Source organism: Drosophila biarmipes, chromosome X (genome assembly GCF_025231255.1).
Source record: "Drosophila biarmipes strain raj3 chromosome X, RU_DBia_V1.1, whole genome shotgun sequence".
NCBI lineage: Eukaryota > Metazoa > Arthropoda > Insecta > Diptera > Drosophilidae > Drosophila > Drosophila biarmipes.
Window position 1 is genome coordinate 24,357,477 of NC_066611.1, and position 14,740 is coordinate 24,372,216.

A 14,740-nucleotide genomic window follows, 5' to 3' on the forward strand; every position below is an offset into this window, starting at 1 on the left:
TATTATATGGTCAGAAAGTTATAAAAAAAACACACATTCACAAACTTCTAGAGATTTAAAAACAATGCTTTAGGTGTCTATTACGGGATATGAAATATTTTACTCCGCCAACACTATATACAGGATCAATAGGTTCAATTTGTAAAAATAAAATACCTCAATCTTGGATACTCAAGCCAATTTTGTGCATCTCCAAAGATTTATATTATCCCCCAAGTATATACAATCATTTTTAGAGGGGGCTCTTGCTATGACGATTCTCAGTTCTCCATCACCGATCGGCTTTACTGTTACTAAAGGATTAAAAACATTTTTGAAATGGTATCGAATGTTTCAGCTGCATTCTAAAATCTTTAATAGGGTATTTTGTGATCAATAATTGACAAGGTCAGAATTAAATTTTTTGCTTCCTGTAAAAATTAAAATAGTTTGAAATCAGAGACAGTACATTTATCGATAGTTTAAAATCCTAAATCGATTATTTCGATAATTTTTCTATTCGAATTCTGAATTCATAATTTTCATTATCAAACATAATAATTTGTTCGATAGTCAGAAAATCTGTAATCGATTTTTTGGACTTGCTTAAAGGAGATGCGATTCTTGTGTTCTTTAAAAATATTAAAATCGTTTTACGATCAGCAGATACAGACACTTCTTGAAGGGAAACCCTAAAAATCGATCATTTTAAAATGTTTGAGTTTTAGCATAATGGTTATCGGTAATCTCTGACTGGAACGTGCATCCGCTCACCCTTGTTATGTACAGATCAGAAGCCCCCGAAGCAGTTCATGCCCCCGCCCAGGCCCAGCCCCATGCCCGCCCCCATTCCCGAACCCATTCCCATGCCCATTCCCACCCCCACCCCCGCCTCGTGCTGCGGCCCACCCCCCTCGCACTATAGAACCGCCGAGCCGCACCACAGAACCTGACCTCAATAGGGCCTCCAAACGCTGCCCCCATTGTCGGTGGGATTGTGGTGGCCGCGATGGGCAGCTAAGGCGGCCACCTGCCGATTGCTATTCCCGTCCTCGATATTCCGCACCGAGGCCCCGCAGTTCCCAATCAGCGTGAGATCGCCCGGATGGGTCACGCCCCCGCCGGCCATGATGTTGTGCTGCTGCCGGACGCCCACATTGCTGATGTGGTCCATCACGCTCTGCAGCTCCCCGTGCACCGAGGAGTTGGGGGAGGCATGGGCGGGCAGGGTGTGCGAGTGGAAGCCATGGGCGGACTGGTTGGCGGCGGTATAGAGCTGGGAGTAGAGCAGGCTGGCCGGCAGCACGGGATACAGGGAGCCATTGCATCCGGCAGCAGCGGCGGCGGCACTGCCATGCCCGCCACCCACCACCCCGGACCCGCCGCCATAGGCGGAGGCGGCCGAGTGCTGGGCCTGATTGACGATCCCGGGGAAGTTCTGGTTGGCACCTAGCATCGCGGGATTGCCCACCGCCGAGGCGGCCCCGCCGGCTCCACTGCTACCCGCCGCCCCACTGCCTGCATTCGAGGCCGCCCCACCGTTGGCTGCCCCGCCACCGCCCGCCGTGCTGCCCAGGTTCGGCGTGTTGGTGGTCAGCAGGTCCTCCTGCACGGGCGACTCCGCCTGCGAGCTGTCGGACAGGCTGCGCGGTCCATTCTGGCTGGAGTGGACGTTGTACTCGTTGCTGGCGTTCGTGTGGTAGCGCGGCACCAGGATGGAGTTGCCGCCCGCTCCGCCGCCACCGGCGCCACCGCCGCTGCCCGCTCCTCCGCCGGCGGCTCCTGCCCCGCCGCTGCCGCCGCTCGCCCCGTTCACCGTGGACGAGATCGAGGTCTGGCCGCCGGCGCCCAGCAGACTGTGGTGCGTCATCTGGCCGCTGGTCGAGCCCACGAGGCTGCTCAGGTGCTGGTCGAGGTCGCTGGCCGTCGAGTCGGGGAGCACTAAAAAAATAAGAGGGATGGAGTGTGTCGATAAATATCACAAGATACTCAGTGGGAATTTTCATCTCTTCTTTTCGGAAAATGTTAGAAGGGAAATTTCCAGACTTAAATGCCAATCGATATCTTGTTCTGACCTTATTTCGCAATTCCTAGACAAAAATACTGATGTTTTTGCGCAAAAATAGGGACTTTCATTTTTAAGACACAAAATTAAATAAAAAATACACATTTTTTAGTCCGTTTTAGGCTGTAATTCAGTCAAATCGAAACGCACATCAAAAAGACCAACTGTTTTAAGCAGCTATCAATCAGGGCAATCGATCCCCATCACTTTTTGGGAAATTTATTTTTTGACCGAATTTTGCATTTTTTGCCAGGGGTTGTATCATCATTTTTTTTTCGAAAAAATGTTTAAAAATTTTGGTTTTTACATTTAAATGCCAAGCGATTCGGAATTTAATTGCGAGCTCAACGAGGTATCACATTTCTTATTTGGACATCATTTCGCAATTTGGTAACCAAAATACTGATATTTTTGTTTAAAAATAGAGAGTATCATTTTTTGACGAAAAATAAATTAAATGCCAATTGATTGGGAACTTAACTACGAGCTCAACGAAGTATTCTGACCTAATTTCGCAATTTATCGACCAAAATAAATAAAATTGGGAGTATCATTTATTTTTGACGAAAAATATGCTTTTTTGGCCCGTTTTTGTCGTTATTTAGTCAAGTCGAAGAAAGAATCGAATCGCAGAACAAAAATAGCGCCTGTAATAAGCAGCTGTCAACCAGGGCTATTGACTTTTCCGAAAATGCATTTTTTGACCAATTGCTGCATTTCTTACTAGAGATTTTTGTATGCACTGGCAAAGAAGAAGACTTACTTGGAACGCAGTCGCGATTGGTGGCTCCCCCGAAGTCCTGGTTGTTGCTCTGATCATTGGAGGAGCAGGTGAAGCCCAGGGCCGGATTGTTGAACTGGGCGGAAGTGGGCGTGGTGCAGGACGATAATCCGCTACTGGCCAGGTACGGCGAGTACGCAGAGGCTGCCGATCCATAGCCCCAGTGCGTGTTGCTGGCGCCTAGAAATGAAGAAAAGACATTTGTAAGTCATTTTAGAATATGTGTCAGAGGAAAAATCAGTTAACATAAAACTAACAAAGCTGAAAGAAATAAAATGGGATTAATATTGTAAACATAAAGTATTGTAAACCAATCAGTACATAAATCGGGAAAAGTAAATACAAGATAATTAGGGCTTAGGCATAGCTCCAGCCAAATTTACGACCCATGTGGGCCGCTAATTGGGGGTCACCTACTCCCGCCCCTCCTCTGGATTTTCCCACATTATGCGGGACCTTTGCCGCCATTTTGCGGAGACAGGAAGTAAAAAACCGGGAAAATAAGCGACAAACAAATCAATGGAATGGACCTGGGCCTGCCGAAAATTCGAATCAGCTTGCCCACTTTGTGGGGGGCCGGGGCCGAAAACAGAAGCCGGGGAAGGAAAGAAGAGTCAACATTTTGCGGGTCGCCGGGACCCATGCACAGATAATTAGGCTTAATTAATAGCCCATTCGGAAATTATTAATTAGTTTTTATAGGCGACGGGCGCGTTTTCGTAGCCGGATATTGATTTTGTGGTGGCTTTATTAATGCTATTGGCTTAAATGTTTCTACCTCCATTAATTACGTGGCTTTTTGTGTACAATTTTCTCTGTGGGATGTGGGCTACTCTACACGGTGTCCTGTCTGTCATTATCCGCGCCAGTGTGCGTGCCTTCGCCGGTGTGTCCGTGTATCTGTGCCCGAGTATCTGTGTGTCTGGGCTGCGAGAGTGGTTAGTCCTGCCTGTTTGTTGTCACACTGATTGACTTTATTTGCGCATATTTTCGGGCCCTGAATTATTAACAAGGCACCGGACACCGGGCCATTTTGGCCAGGGGTTTCCAATGGGAGGGGGCGACAAAATAATTGCCAATATGTTATTAAGTCGCTTAAAAAGCGAAAGGAGCCGGCGTAAAATATCTCATAACTCAAGCCATATGTTTGAAAAAATTTATCTCCAAAATAAAAGCTGTTTGAAATAAAAGTACTTTTTCATAAAATAGTATTTACCAACAAAAGAAAATGCCAAGGTAATGTTTGTGATTTCTTTAAACTCTTAACAGTCCCTCAGTTCCTTTAAAACGTACCCACGTACTCACTGCCTCGCCCTTGGCTTTTCCGGTTGGGCTTGATGTTTTTTTGCGAAATTAATAAAATATATGCCAGTAATTAAGTCAAGCAGCGACTGTCAATAAAATTTGTTAATAAATAATTCAGAATACTTTGCTTTTTGCGTATTTACAATTAATTTATGGGTAATCAGTATCAACAGACGCTTTCAGTAATCATTATTTACTTGTGTGCTGCGGCCCCACATATACATCCGTATGTACAATGTACATGTTTATGTGTGTTATATAATGTGGATTGCCTTTCAGAATCCTGTAAATCGCGCAATTTGCATTTTGATTTGTGCACTGGGCTAGACGGTAAAATATTGACACAAAATGTCGCATAGCTGAGTTTGAGGGGCGAAGGAGCCGTTCAAATTGGCAGGCAATTTGCGCGTTGATTGAGTTGCATTTTATATTTACGGCGAGTTTTTATTTAATCCACCGGACTCACTTCGTAGTGGCCGGTAGTCAAATGTAAGTGGCAAATGCTGCAAACAATACATTGGGAAAGCACTTGCGTGGGGCATTTAAATTAAACCAGGCTAGTCTTGCCAAACTATTAGTTTAATAGCGAAAGCGAAATGCGCAGAAATAATTCATTAAACAAATGCAGTGAGAAATATATTTTATTCATAGTTTACAAAGAAAATCAGTTGGGAATTTCAAACATTTTTCCTGCACTTGAGCCAAATTCTTTCATAACTGATTTTCACTTCAGTGGATGTTTGGCATTGTACACACATCGGGTGTGTGCTCAAAGGTGGCCCACTAACGCTCGCATGCCCAACTCTTTGACTTCGCTTTTTTCTACTTTAACGTCGTTAATATGTTAATTGTGTTATATTCAGCTTTTTTAATGGCATCAAGCTCTAAAGAGAAAATCACATTTGTAGCCGTTGCAGTATTTTTTAGCCCCGGGCAGCTAGTTTTTGGGAAGGGGACAGTGTCTAGTCCGGCTTTTGTTGCCGATGTTGTTGTAATCCAATTAATTGTCAATTTAAATTGAAACATCAAATTTAATATAAATGCATTTTAAAATGTACAATTAAATTTATTTCACCTACGCGGGCACACGGCAAAAACAGCAAGAAAAATGTGTCCCCCACAATATTAATTATTGATTTTGTTATAAATATTCCATCAATGGATATGGGGTGAAAATGGGGCGGTTATGGTACAGAATAGAAAAAGAATTTTGGGAGCAAAGGAGGCTCTGCATACACAAAAACTATTTGAAGAAAATCTATTAAATAGCAAGAAAAAAAAGAAAGCCAAAATTCTCATTTTAAGACAACAAAAATATGTGCGTTGTATGAAATATAATTATTTTTAATGGGTACAAAAGCCTTCGAGTCGTTATAGAGTACTATCTCGGCTTGCTTAGCATTTGAGCTGTCAAAATTGGTTTATATTCGCTTGGTTAAATGCATTTAGTGTATTTGACTGCGTAGTTTTTCATTTAAATCATAATTTGAATGCGAGCTCTGATTTAACGCGCTTTTTTAGGCTTTGACTTTTTTGCCCGCCCGTGGGTGTGTGTGCTTGTGTTTGACCAACGTTTATTTGTTTGTATAGTAAACTTCGGTTAAATAAAGTGGCCAACAGTTTAACAGCAACAATAACAACGAGCCCACTTAGCCCAGAAAAAAGCCTATATGGCAAGGTGACCCGCAATTTTACCACATTCAAATGGTTGTCCAACGGCAATAACACGAAAAAACAGCGCAAGTTTTTAAAGTTGTTTTCCCTGCTCATTAACAGGCGATATGAGTATGCGTTTGAGTTTACGTTGGCCTTTTCCTGCATTTGCTTGCCAGCAAAACTGTGAAATATTTAATTAATTTTTGCCTAGAAACTTAACAAATTATAAAAGAGGTTGATTATGATTTCCCCTTTTCAATTAAATGCAAGCCTCTGTTGGAGGCGTTAATAAAATAAACCATAAACAACTAGTGATTTATAAAAATATCATTGGATAGATAATAAAATAAGTGTTTAAACATTTGTGGATATATTTCAAATTTGGCTGGTGGCTTAACTCCGGAGAGAATTGATTCGAGAAAAATAAAATATGTACAGCATACTTTTCCGGGAATACTTACTCTGACAATTGCCAATGGGCGGCATCCGGAAGCCGGAAAGGGGATCCGTGGAGAAGTGGAACGGTCGCTGTCCGAAGGCAAAGTGGAACTGCTGTTGCTGTCCTAAAAGGGATAACACTAAGTTTTTTTCAGTTATAATTTTCTGTCCTTAACTAAATGGTTTTATTGCACTGGAACAGTGGTCGATGGCAAGCTATGTGGGTCGTACTAGGCCTAATATTTTGTTTCCAAATTAATCATAAGTAATAACAAATCACTAACATATAGGCCACCGTGTTTCCAATTGCGAGCGACCACTGTGCTGTGTGTGTGTTCTTGGGCATGACTGTAAGCGTGTTGTGTGTCTGAGTGAAAACTTAAATGACAAACACTTGATGGGTGACATTTTGTTGCTTTCCCTTCACTGGATGTCAGGACGGGACCTCCCCCCGACAATTTCCAAGACCCCACAAAAGAGGAGCACAAACTATCGACAATGGATTTTGTGAGTGTGTGTGGGAAAGTGAAATGACAATGGGCCAAAAACTTTCTGCCAACCGGCGACACATTCAGCTAAACTTCTGGTCCGCACTAAAATCCTTCGGCGGTTGCAGCAGTTATCTGCCAGCTTGTATTCATTATAAAATAATAACCTTTTGTCTGCAGCTTAGGGCTTTTGTGTGCGGGCCCCCATTGCCAGCCCCAGCCCCACTTTTGGACCCTGTCTGGCATTCGGGCGTATAAATCATTTCATGGATTTCCACTCGGACCGAAACCAGATTACACAGACCAGCAAAACTTTTGCCGCCCGTCTGCAGCCGGGGAACATATGCAAAGTAAAATATTTGCATCCTTATAAATATGTAACGGACTGGCAGTGTGTGATAGAGCTGTCTAATGAATATTCCTTCAAGACATTCGGCATTCCGGGCAGAAGTGAAATGAAGTGAGGTATTAGCAGGAAGTGTCCTTGCTGCATCGCCGAGTCCCGAGCAAGGACTCACAGAGGAAAGTGGCAATGTTCTACAAGTGCTCTGCAAATTTCCTTTCAGCGATGAGCTCTTGCTCTAGGTATTTTGCAGGAAATAATACCTTTTAAATACTGCGATGTATACTAAAATTCCCCTGCACTTCAGCAAAAATAAAAAGGAAAACATTATAACTTGTTTGGTATTCCAATCAAATCAAGAAGATGAGGTTTAATGTCTTGCTAATGACACTATAGTACATTGATGAATTCCTATTATACTCCTTATTCTTATTCTCACTGTACCCTGCCTTTTAATGCATTACAAATATATTTTCACTACTGAGTCACCCTCTCATCACTGACATTAATGAAATGCGAGGGACTCGGAAACCCCTGCCAGCCCAGCCATCTCTATCTCGTCTGCATCTCCGGGAACATCTGAGAACTGCCTGCTGCCGAGCAATTTATCTATTTGGCAACTAATAAATTGTTATGCATTGTCCTGCAAATGAAAGACACGAGAGGGAGTCGGGGTCTTGGAAACAGTGGGCTGGGCCCCGTCCTAGTCCGGCCCCGTGGAGCATACTTACTTGTCTTGGAGCGGGGCTCGCGCGGCCCGTCGACAGTCACTTTGATCGCCTTGTTGTAGGTGGCTATGTGCGGTGGATTCGTTGACACGGTGATGGTTAGCGTGAAGCTCTTCCCTGGAAAAACAACGGGGAGAAACAAACAAGTTTATGAGATTTTCGTTCGCCTAATGTCCGCTAGACATGCAAATCAATAAACATGTTCTCGGTTTCGGCTTTTTTGCCGTTTTTGGGGCATTGTCACATCGTAAATGGGTTGGCCATAAAACAATAATGCTGTCAGGGGTGGGGAATACTATTCCATTGAGCTACTCTCCTAGTTCGGTGATTCCAATGTACACATCGATGTAAGGGTTTTGTGATACCTAAACTTGGTTCAATTTTAATAAACCTTACAAGATTCTAAGTGCGTAACGTTCTTCGAAGATCTTTAACTATAGGGTATAATTTAGTTAAAATAAATGGTGACATATTGAACAGCCCTCCAGTGATTTTCTACTACTCTCTTCAATTTTTACTTTCAATACTTTTATTTAGGATTACAGTGTATATTACTACATTTCCATAAATTATATAAAAGAAATAATAGTTAAGATCATAAGCTTCTTAATGATTTCTATATACTATTTTAACGAATGAGGGCTGGTCTTCAGGTGACTTTCTCCTGCCCTCCTCAATCTCCAGGTGTTTTCGGCACCCAACGCTTCCCCATTTAAATTCCATTCAGGCCTCCTTTCACCTCTCGAAATAAAGAATTAATTACAATTTAAACTGATTTAGTCTGTCGACCCCGACCCTCTCAAGAGAAACCCCTTCACATGTGCGTCTTTCGCGCCCCAAGATTTATTTCGTTTGCGCCGCAGTTTTCTTTTAATTAACTTGTTTCAGCCAGTCATTGTCAAGTGTTGCCAGGGCCTTTGCGTCCGGAGCCGGGCTCCTGCCATTTTTTGTGTCGCCCGGATTCAATTAAAAGCATTTCGGGCTTCTTGAGCCGCTGCCTTCCTGCCGAGCCGCCTTGTCTATGACAACGCGGCGTATGTGTGATCTCGGGGTGGGGCTTGCTTTTTAAGTTGACAAACAAAGCGTAAATCATTTCGGCACACACAAGTAAACCGCCGACGTCCCCGAACCACTGCAGATACACAAACACTTTATATGTACTACGCCGTACAAACGCAGACGGAGCGGCTTACACATGTCCTGGGAACACACTCCGCTGCCCCGGGACAATATCCTCCAAGCCACTTTCTTAAAAAATGAAGTCTCAAGTGGCGGCCCCATGGTGGGAAAACACTTTTGTGTTTATCTGCCAGCAAGTGCAGTTCATTGTTGTGCAATTCTTTGACACTTGTCGTGGGGTTTTCCCGCCCGGAGAGAGGGAGTCGCCGGAAAAGTTGGCGGATTGGCCATGGATAATCGATCATTAAAGCGAGGCATTTGAGGAGGAGGTGGAGGGGCGTCTTTTCCTGGGAAAATGGCATGTGACTTACAGGAAATTAAATCTTATAATGTTTTTATCAATATTTATAAGCAACTCTCTCTCTCTCTGCCCTAGCAATCTTTAATTTTTCATAGTTTTGCTAGGTTCTCCAGGGTATTTACACAATGACGGGAAAACAACCATTTTTGGGGCAACACCTACAATCAGAGCGGCGCCTTTGACCCAATTGATTGATAATCCCACAATAATCCCCCAGCCCACCCCCGACGAGCATTCATCTTAATCTCCAACGAAAGTGCGACAAATGGAAGTGTCAACACTTGAGGGGCAGGACATTTCCGTGTGGGTGTGGGTGGGGGGCATTTAAAATCAAATCCTGTTGACAAATAACCTGAAATCCTAGCTGGCAAATCCCCGGCAATTTACCGTTGCACAGGCGTCATAAATCAATTTGGGGGTAATGAAAGCACACACACTCGCACGCTGAGGGCGGCCCAAGACACAGATACTCACGCACACACGCACGTTTGTCAATAGATGCTGAAGATATTTATTCAAAGGAAACCCGGTTCGAATTTCGGCTAAATTAAAATCGGATTGTTTTCCAAGACTTGTAATATAAATACATTTTCAAAACTACTTGCAATATTATTTATGGTATTTCACCCATAATCCAACACAATTTGGCCTCAAAAGTATATGTTTCAAAAACATTGGGCCGCCCTTCCGTGGGGTTACTCTCTACCTAAGGTGACTTCCCCACAAGTTTCTCCGTGCCACTTCACTTCTCGGCCGAAAAAGGCTAAGCCCTCGAAAGCCCTGAAAGCCAGCCAGTAAGTCGCTCCGACACCGAAATAAAAACATTTTGCGGCTTCTTTGGTTTTCATCTTTTTTGTTTGCTTATTTTGATTGCTTGTTGATTTCTTGTTTGTGTTTACCTGAGGGTGGTTATTTGTGCCCGAATGATTGATGGCAGGTGGGTGGTGGGGGTTTCGGAAAGGGGTGGCACAAGCTTAGAAGGCTGTTAGCCATAAATTTAAAAAATATACAGATTTAGGAAATGCAGAGAAAAACATAAAACAAATGATTAGTACAACAATTACCCATTTAAAAATGAATTCCTTTGGTTGTTCCATCATTCTGAAATTACGTTCTGGCCAACTTTAATAGGTTTAATTGCATTTCGGCCGCCCTGGCCGCCTTTTCCCGCTTCTTAGGTGTATTAAATCTGCACCGCGCCCATGGGGCGTATGAGTGATTTACATTTCATCCGCCCAGTGGCCTCCGCCGCCATTTTGTTCCGCTGCTGCTCCTGTCTAATTACAATAACAAATGCAGGGAGCCCCCTTCGATCGGCGACCCCGCGACCCCGCGACCCTTGCACCCCTTCCAGCCTTGTCATGCAATTTAATTACCCGGCCATCGATTTATTTGGCCCAACGCTGGGCTACACTTTTAATTAGCAAAGTGCCATGCACATGCACGCATGATGATGACGACAACGCTGATGGGGCGTGGGGGCTAACGAGTTGGCGTTAGGGGGCTTAAAGGGGTTAAAGTCGGTGCCAGTTTCCGCCAGTTACGATACCCTACCCTGCCCCAGCCCCCGGGAAAAGCCTACCCTTAATCGAGGCCCTTCCCTTTGAGGTTTTTATTTACACACAACTCTCGAGCCATTTAATACGGCCGAAAAACAGCCGCAAAGTGAACTGAGCCAAGAACTCCCAGGGCAGAAAGCCCAAGCCCAAACATTCCCCAAAATCTTCGGCGACAAAAGAGACAACAACCCCCAGCAAATAAACAAAAAAGCACAGAAAGACCCCTCAAAGATAAATGCCTAGCAAAAGTCGAGGCGTTAAAAAGGCAAGGAAAAAAGGCAACTTTCTGCCAGCAACTGACACCTTGTCCTGTGAAAAGGACACGCCTGTGGATCTGTGGAAGTGGAAAACAAGTGGGAAGGCCCCCGGCTACAGGGGAAGTCATGCCAAATTGTGCACAATTTGCTTTTGGCCCGCCTGCTCCGCTCTTTTCAATTTTTATCCTCGCTGGGCTTTGTTTCGCCTTCGAAAGTTGGTAATTGTGCGAGCCCAGGGTGGAGATTTCCCCCAAGGACCTTGGGAAATTCTCGGGCCGAGCAACAGGCAGACAAATGTTAACATTTTCAGTTATCATAATTTGGCTGCGATGGGTTAAATAAAACATGACGGACGCCAGGCCGTCATGGGGTTAACCCCTTAGCAGCAGCTTCACAAAGCAGGGCTTGACACTTGATTTCACAAGTGGATACGTTTCTTGTTTTGATTTTACAATTTCACTCTTTCTTCAAGTTTAAAATTACAAAAACTAAAATAAACCTTTATAAATGATTGGTTTTAATAATTTTTCTAAATATATTTCTTATAAATTTCAATTTCCTTTAGAACTTTTTAGTTGAAATAAATAAAATAAAACAAGTAACGTACTTAGCTGACCTTTACCGATCATCAAGATTCTTCTGGCTAGCAAGGCCCACTCCATTTTCTTTCTTTAAAAATTGTTATTTGCCCTTAACCCTACTTTAACATTAACTTTATTTATATTGTGTCAAAATTTCACTTCTCTCAGAAGTATGAAGTTGTGTTTTTCTGAGGCACAGAGATGAAAAATAAGTTATGAGCATAGTTAACCTCTTTCTTCAAAACAAAAATGTACCCAAAAGGTCATAGAGCAAGAGGGAAAATGCATTTCTGGCCTTTATTCCGCCTGCCGCAGGCCGCCCAATTAAGGCGGCTCAACGCAGGAAAATGGAGGGCGGAAAGTGAGCAGCGGAAAATGTTAAAGTGAAAAGCGGAAGATGGAGATGGATGCACACCCGGCACCCAAGAGGGAGTGACGCGGACACGGACACGCATCCATTTGGCATTGTCCGAATGATGACAATGAATGAATCCTCGCCGAGACACAGACACGCCCCCACTCCATTTTCCGGTTTCACCTCTGCCCCTCGCCACCGCCGTTGGAAAACCGCCCCGAAAAACCGCTTATGTCCCCCCTTCGCTGGTCGAGGCTTTGGTTTTTGCGGTTCCACCGCAGCGGATGCGTAACTGTCCCCCAAAACCCCCGTTTTTCGACCGGACCAAAATGACCAGCGGAATTGGGCTTAGTCCTTCCGCTGTTGGGGGAAAAGGGCAAATCTTTTTTGGCCAGTCCTCGCTGATTGAATTATGGGCCTGTGCGATTGATTTATATAGGTAACTTCTGTACACATCGCGACCTTAGACACCTTAAGAGCTGAACACCGCCAAACAAAAATATCAATCAAAGTATTGTTATTACCAAAGGAAAAGAAAAAGTCACACCCTAATCCGCAAAATTACCGCTTATTCAAAGCCTCAATAAACACCCCTTTATCTCAAAAGCCTCCTACCAGAACTCCCAATTAGTGCCTGAAAACCATGTCCTCCAGTTCACTTCACTTCCGTTCCGACAGTTTATTAAACACTTCAAGACAAAGCCGGCTCACACAAATGCTGACAACAAAAAATGGAGCATCGCACCCAGTAATCCGCTTCTATTCGGCATTCGGTGAATGAAAACGATGACGACGATGATGGTTACTGCTGATGAACTGCTGACAATTTGTGCAGCGCTTAACAAGCGGTTGAAAGGATACAAAAGGATACGACTTCGCCGAAAAAAGAACTGGAAAATGAACCGAAAAAGGATGACAGCAATGCAAAAAGTGCTTCCGAGTAATACAAAGGCCACAAGCAGCCGGGGGAGCTGGCACAACTTTTGGACGGTAATTGAACAAATTGTTTCGAGTGCAGGCGAAAGGGTGAAAGTGGGGGCTTTTCAAGGGCCAATAAGGGGCCCCACTTGACGCGAAACCTGTCAAGGGCTGAGATTTACTGAAGATGGGCGGGCTCAGCCGGGAATCCGACTCGATCGGTGTAAATATAAGACTGTTGCACAAACCTTAGATTTCGGCTTAGGGACTTAGTTAACTAGTTGGAACTTCAGTAATATTCAAGATTAAAGAGATAATACATTTGACAAAACTTTAAATTTGGGAGTAGCGCAAGAAAAGGCTCTCACAAATATTTGCCTCTCTCTGCACTTCTCAAAGTTCCGATGCAGTTCTTCTTCTTCTCAGAGTTATTGACTAAAAGCAGACTATACTTTTTATAAAGAAGGAGTATTGAAAGTACTGCTAGAGACATTGTAGGGGCCGATCCTATTTTCCATTCCCCTCGCGCTGCTCTTTTGCTTTGTAGAATGGAACCCATTGAAGAACCTTCCGAGTGTGTAGAATTCGCGAGGAGACACTCACCTCTGCCGCTCCGGCCGACGAACCGCAGGTCGTTGAACTTGGCCACCTGGTTCTTCATCACCGCCGTGCAGTTGCGCAGCTCCGCACAGTAGTTCTCGTCGTTGCCCGCCCGCACGGTGACCATCGTGCCGTCCATGATGTCGCCCAGCGAGACGACCTTGAAGGCCACCGGCAGCGTCTTGTTGCTGCGCCAGTGCGGCGGCAGCACGGTGCAGACGAAGAGCGGGCTGCTGGTGCGGATCAGCTCGCCCGGGTGCTCGGTGAGGAAGTCGCCCAGCGTCCGCTCTGCCAGTATGTCAGAGGTCATCTTCGTGTAGGCCTCATTCAGCAGTTGCGCCGGCGTTGGCGGGGTGTTTTGCTCCGTGTTGCTGTTGTTGTTCCCGCTGCTGTTGTTGTTGCCGCCGCTCGTGTTGTTGCTGCTGCCGTTCGTGTTGCTGGTGTTGTTGTTGCTGCTGGTGTTGTTGTTGTTGGTTGTGTTGTTGTTATTGTTGTTGGCATTGGATGCCGTTGAGTTGCTGGATGTTGTTGTTAAATGCATTTTGTAATTGTTGCTATTGCCGTCGTAGTTGTGATAGTGTTGCTGGTGCTGCTGATGCTGCAACAGTTGCTGCTGCTGCTGTTGTTGCTGCTGCAGATGTTGCTGCTGTTGCTGCTGCTCGAACTGCTCCAGTTGCCCTTGAGCGTGAGCCTGCACTTTTTTTAGCCGCACAATTTTGTCGTTCTTTAAGTGCCGCGCCTTGGAAAACAATCAATATTCAGGATGTACCACGCAGGACTCCCTGAAATCCTGCAAGAAGAATGAAGTAGAAAAGCTATTATAATTATAATTTTTGCCAAAAAATGTCCTTCAAAAATGCAAAAATTGCAACAGTATTTTATTAGTTTTACTTCTTTTTGCGATTAAAATAGAAAAAGGTACCTATTCAGGAATACTTTTAATTTGTCAATACTACAATTATAACTATTTTTTTTGTTGTATTATTTATGGTATTATTACTTTACTATTATTTTTACTATATTTTTTCGTTCTATTTTTGCTCCCATTATTACTGCTATTATTACTACTATTTTTACTACTATTTTTACTACTATTTTTACTACTATTTATTCCACTATTTTTTTTACTTATTTCACTACTGCGCTTACTATTTTTTTTAATGTTTTTTTTTATATTTTCATATTTAATAATTTAATATGAGAAGAC

At 43.9% G+C, this 14,740-nt stretch overlaps 1 protein-coding gene across 2 annotated transcripts; it reads right to left on the bottom strand.

The window, feature by feature from the left end:
• Positions 1-934: 934 nt before the first annotated feature.
• Positions 935-14,234, bottom strand: LOC108027509 (protein lozenge). 2 transcript variants are annotated; one of them, XM_017098952.3, is made up of 5 exons: positions 13,537-14,234; positions 7,787-7,900; positions 6,248-6,349; positions 2,808-3,005; positions 935-1,920 (listed from the first exon to the last, which is right to left on the bottom strand). In XM_017098952.3, exons 1-5 carry the CDS (start codon positions 14,072-14,074, stop codon positions 935-937), a joined length of 1,938 nt encoding a protein of 645 aa, XP_016954441.1. In that variant the 5' UTR covers positions 14,075-14,234. The 2 variants fall into 2 exon arrangements, with proteins under 2 accessions (XP_016954441.1, XP_043949181.1); XM_044093246.2 differs by having other exon boundaries at positions 6,248-6,364; positions 13,537-14,139.
• Positions 14,235-14,740: the final 506 nt, after the last annotated feature.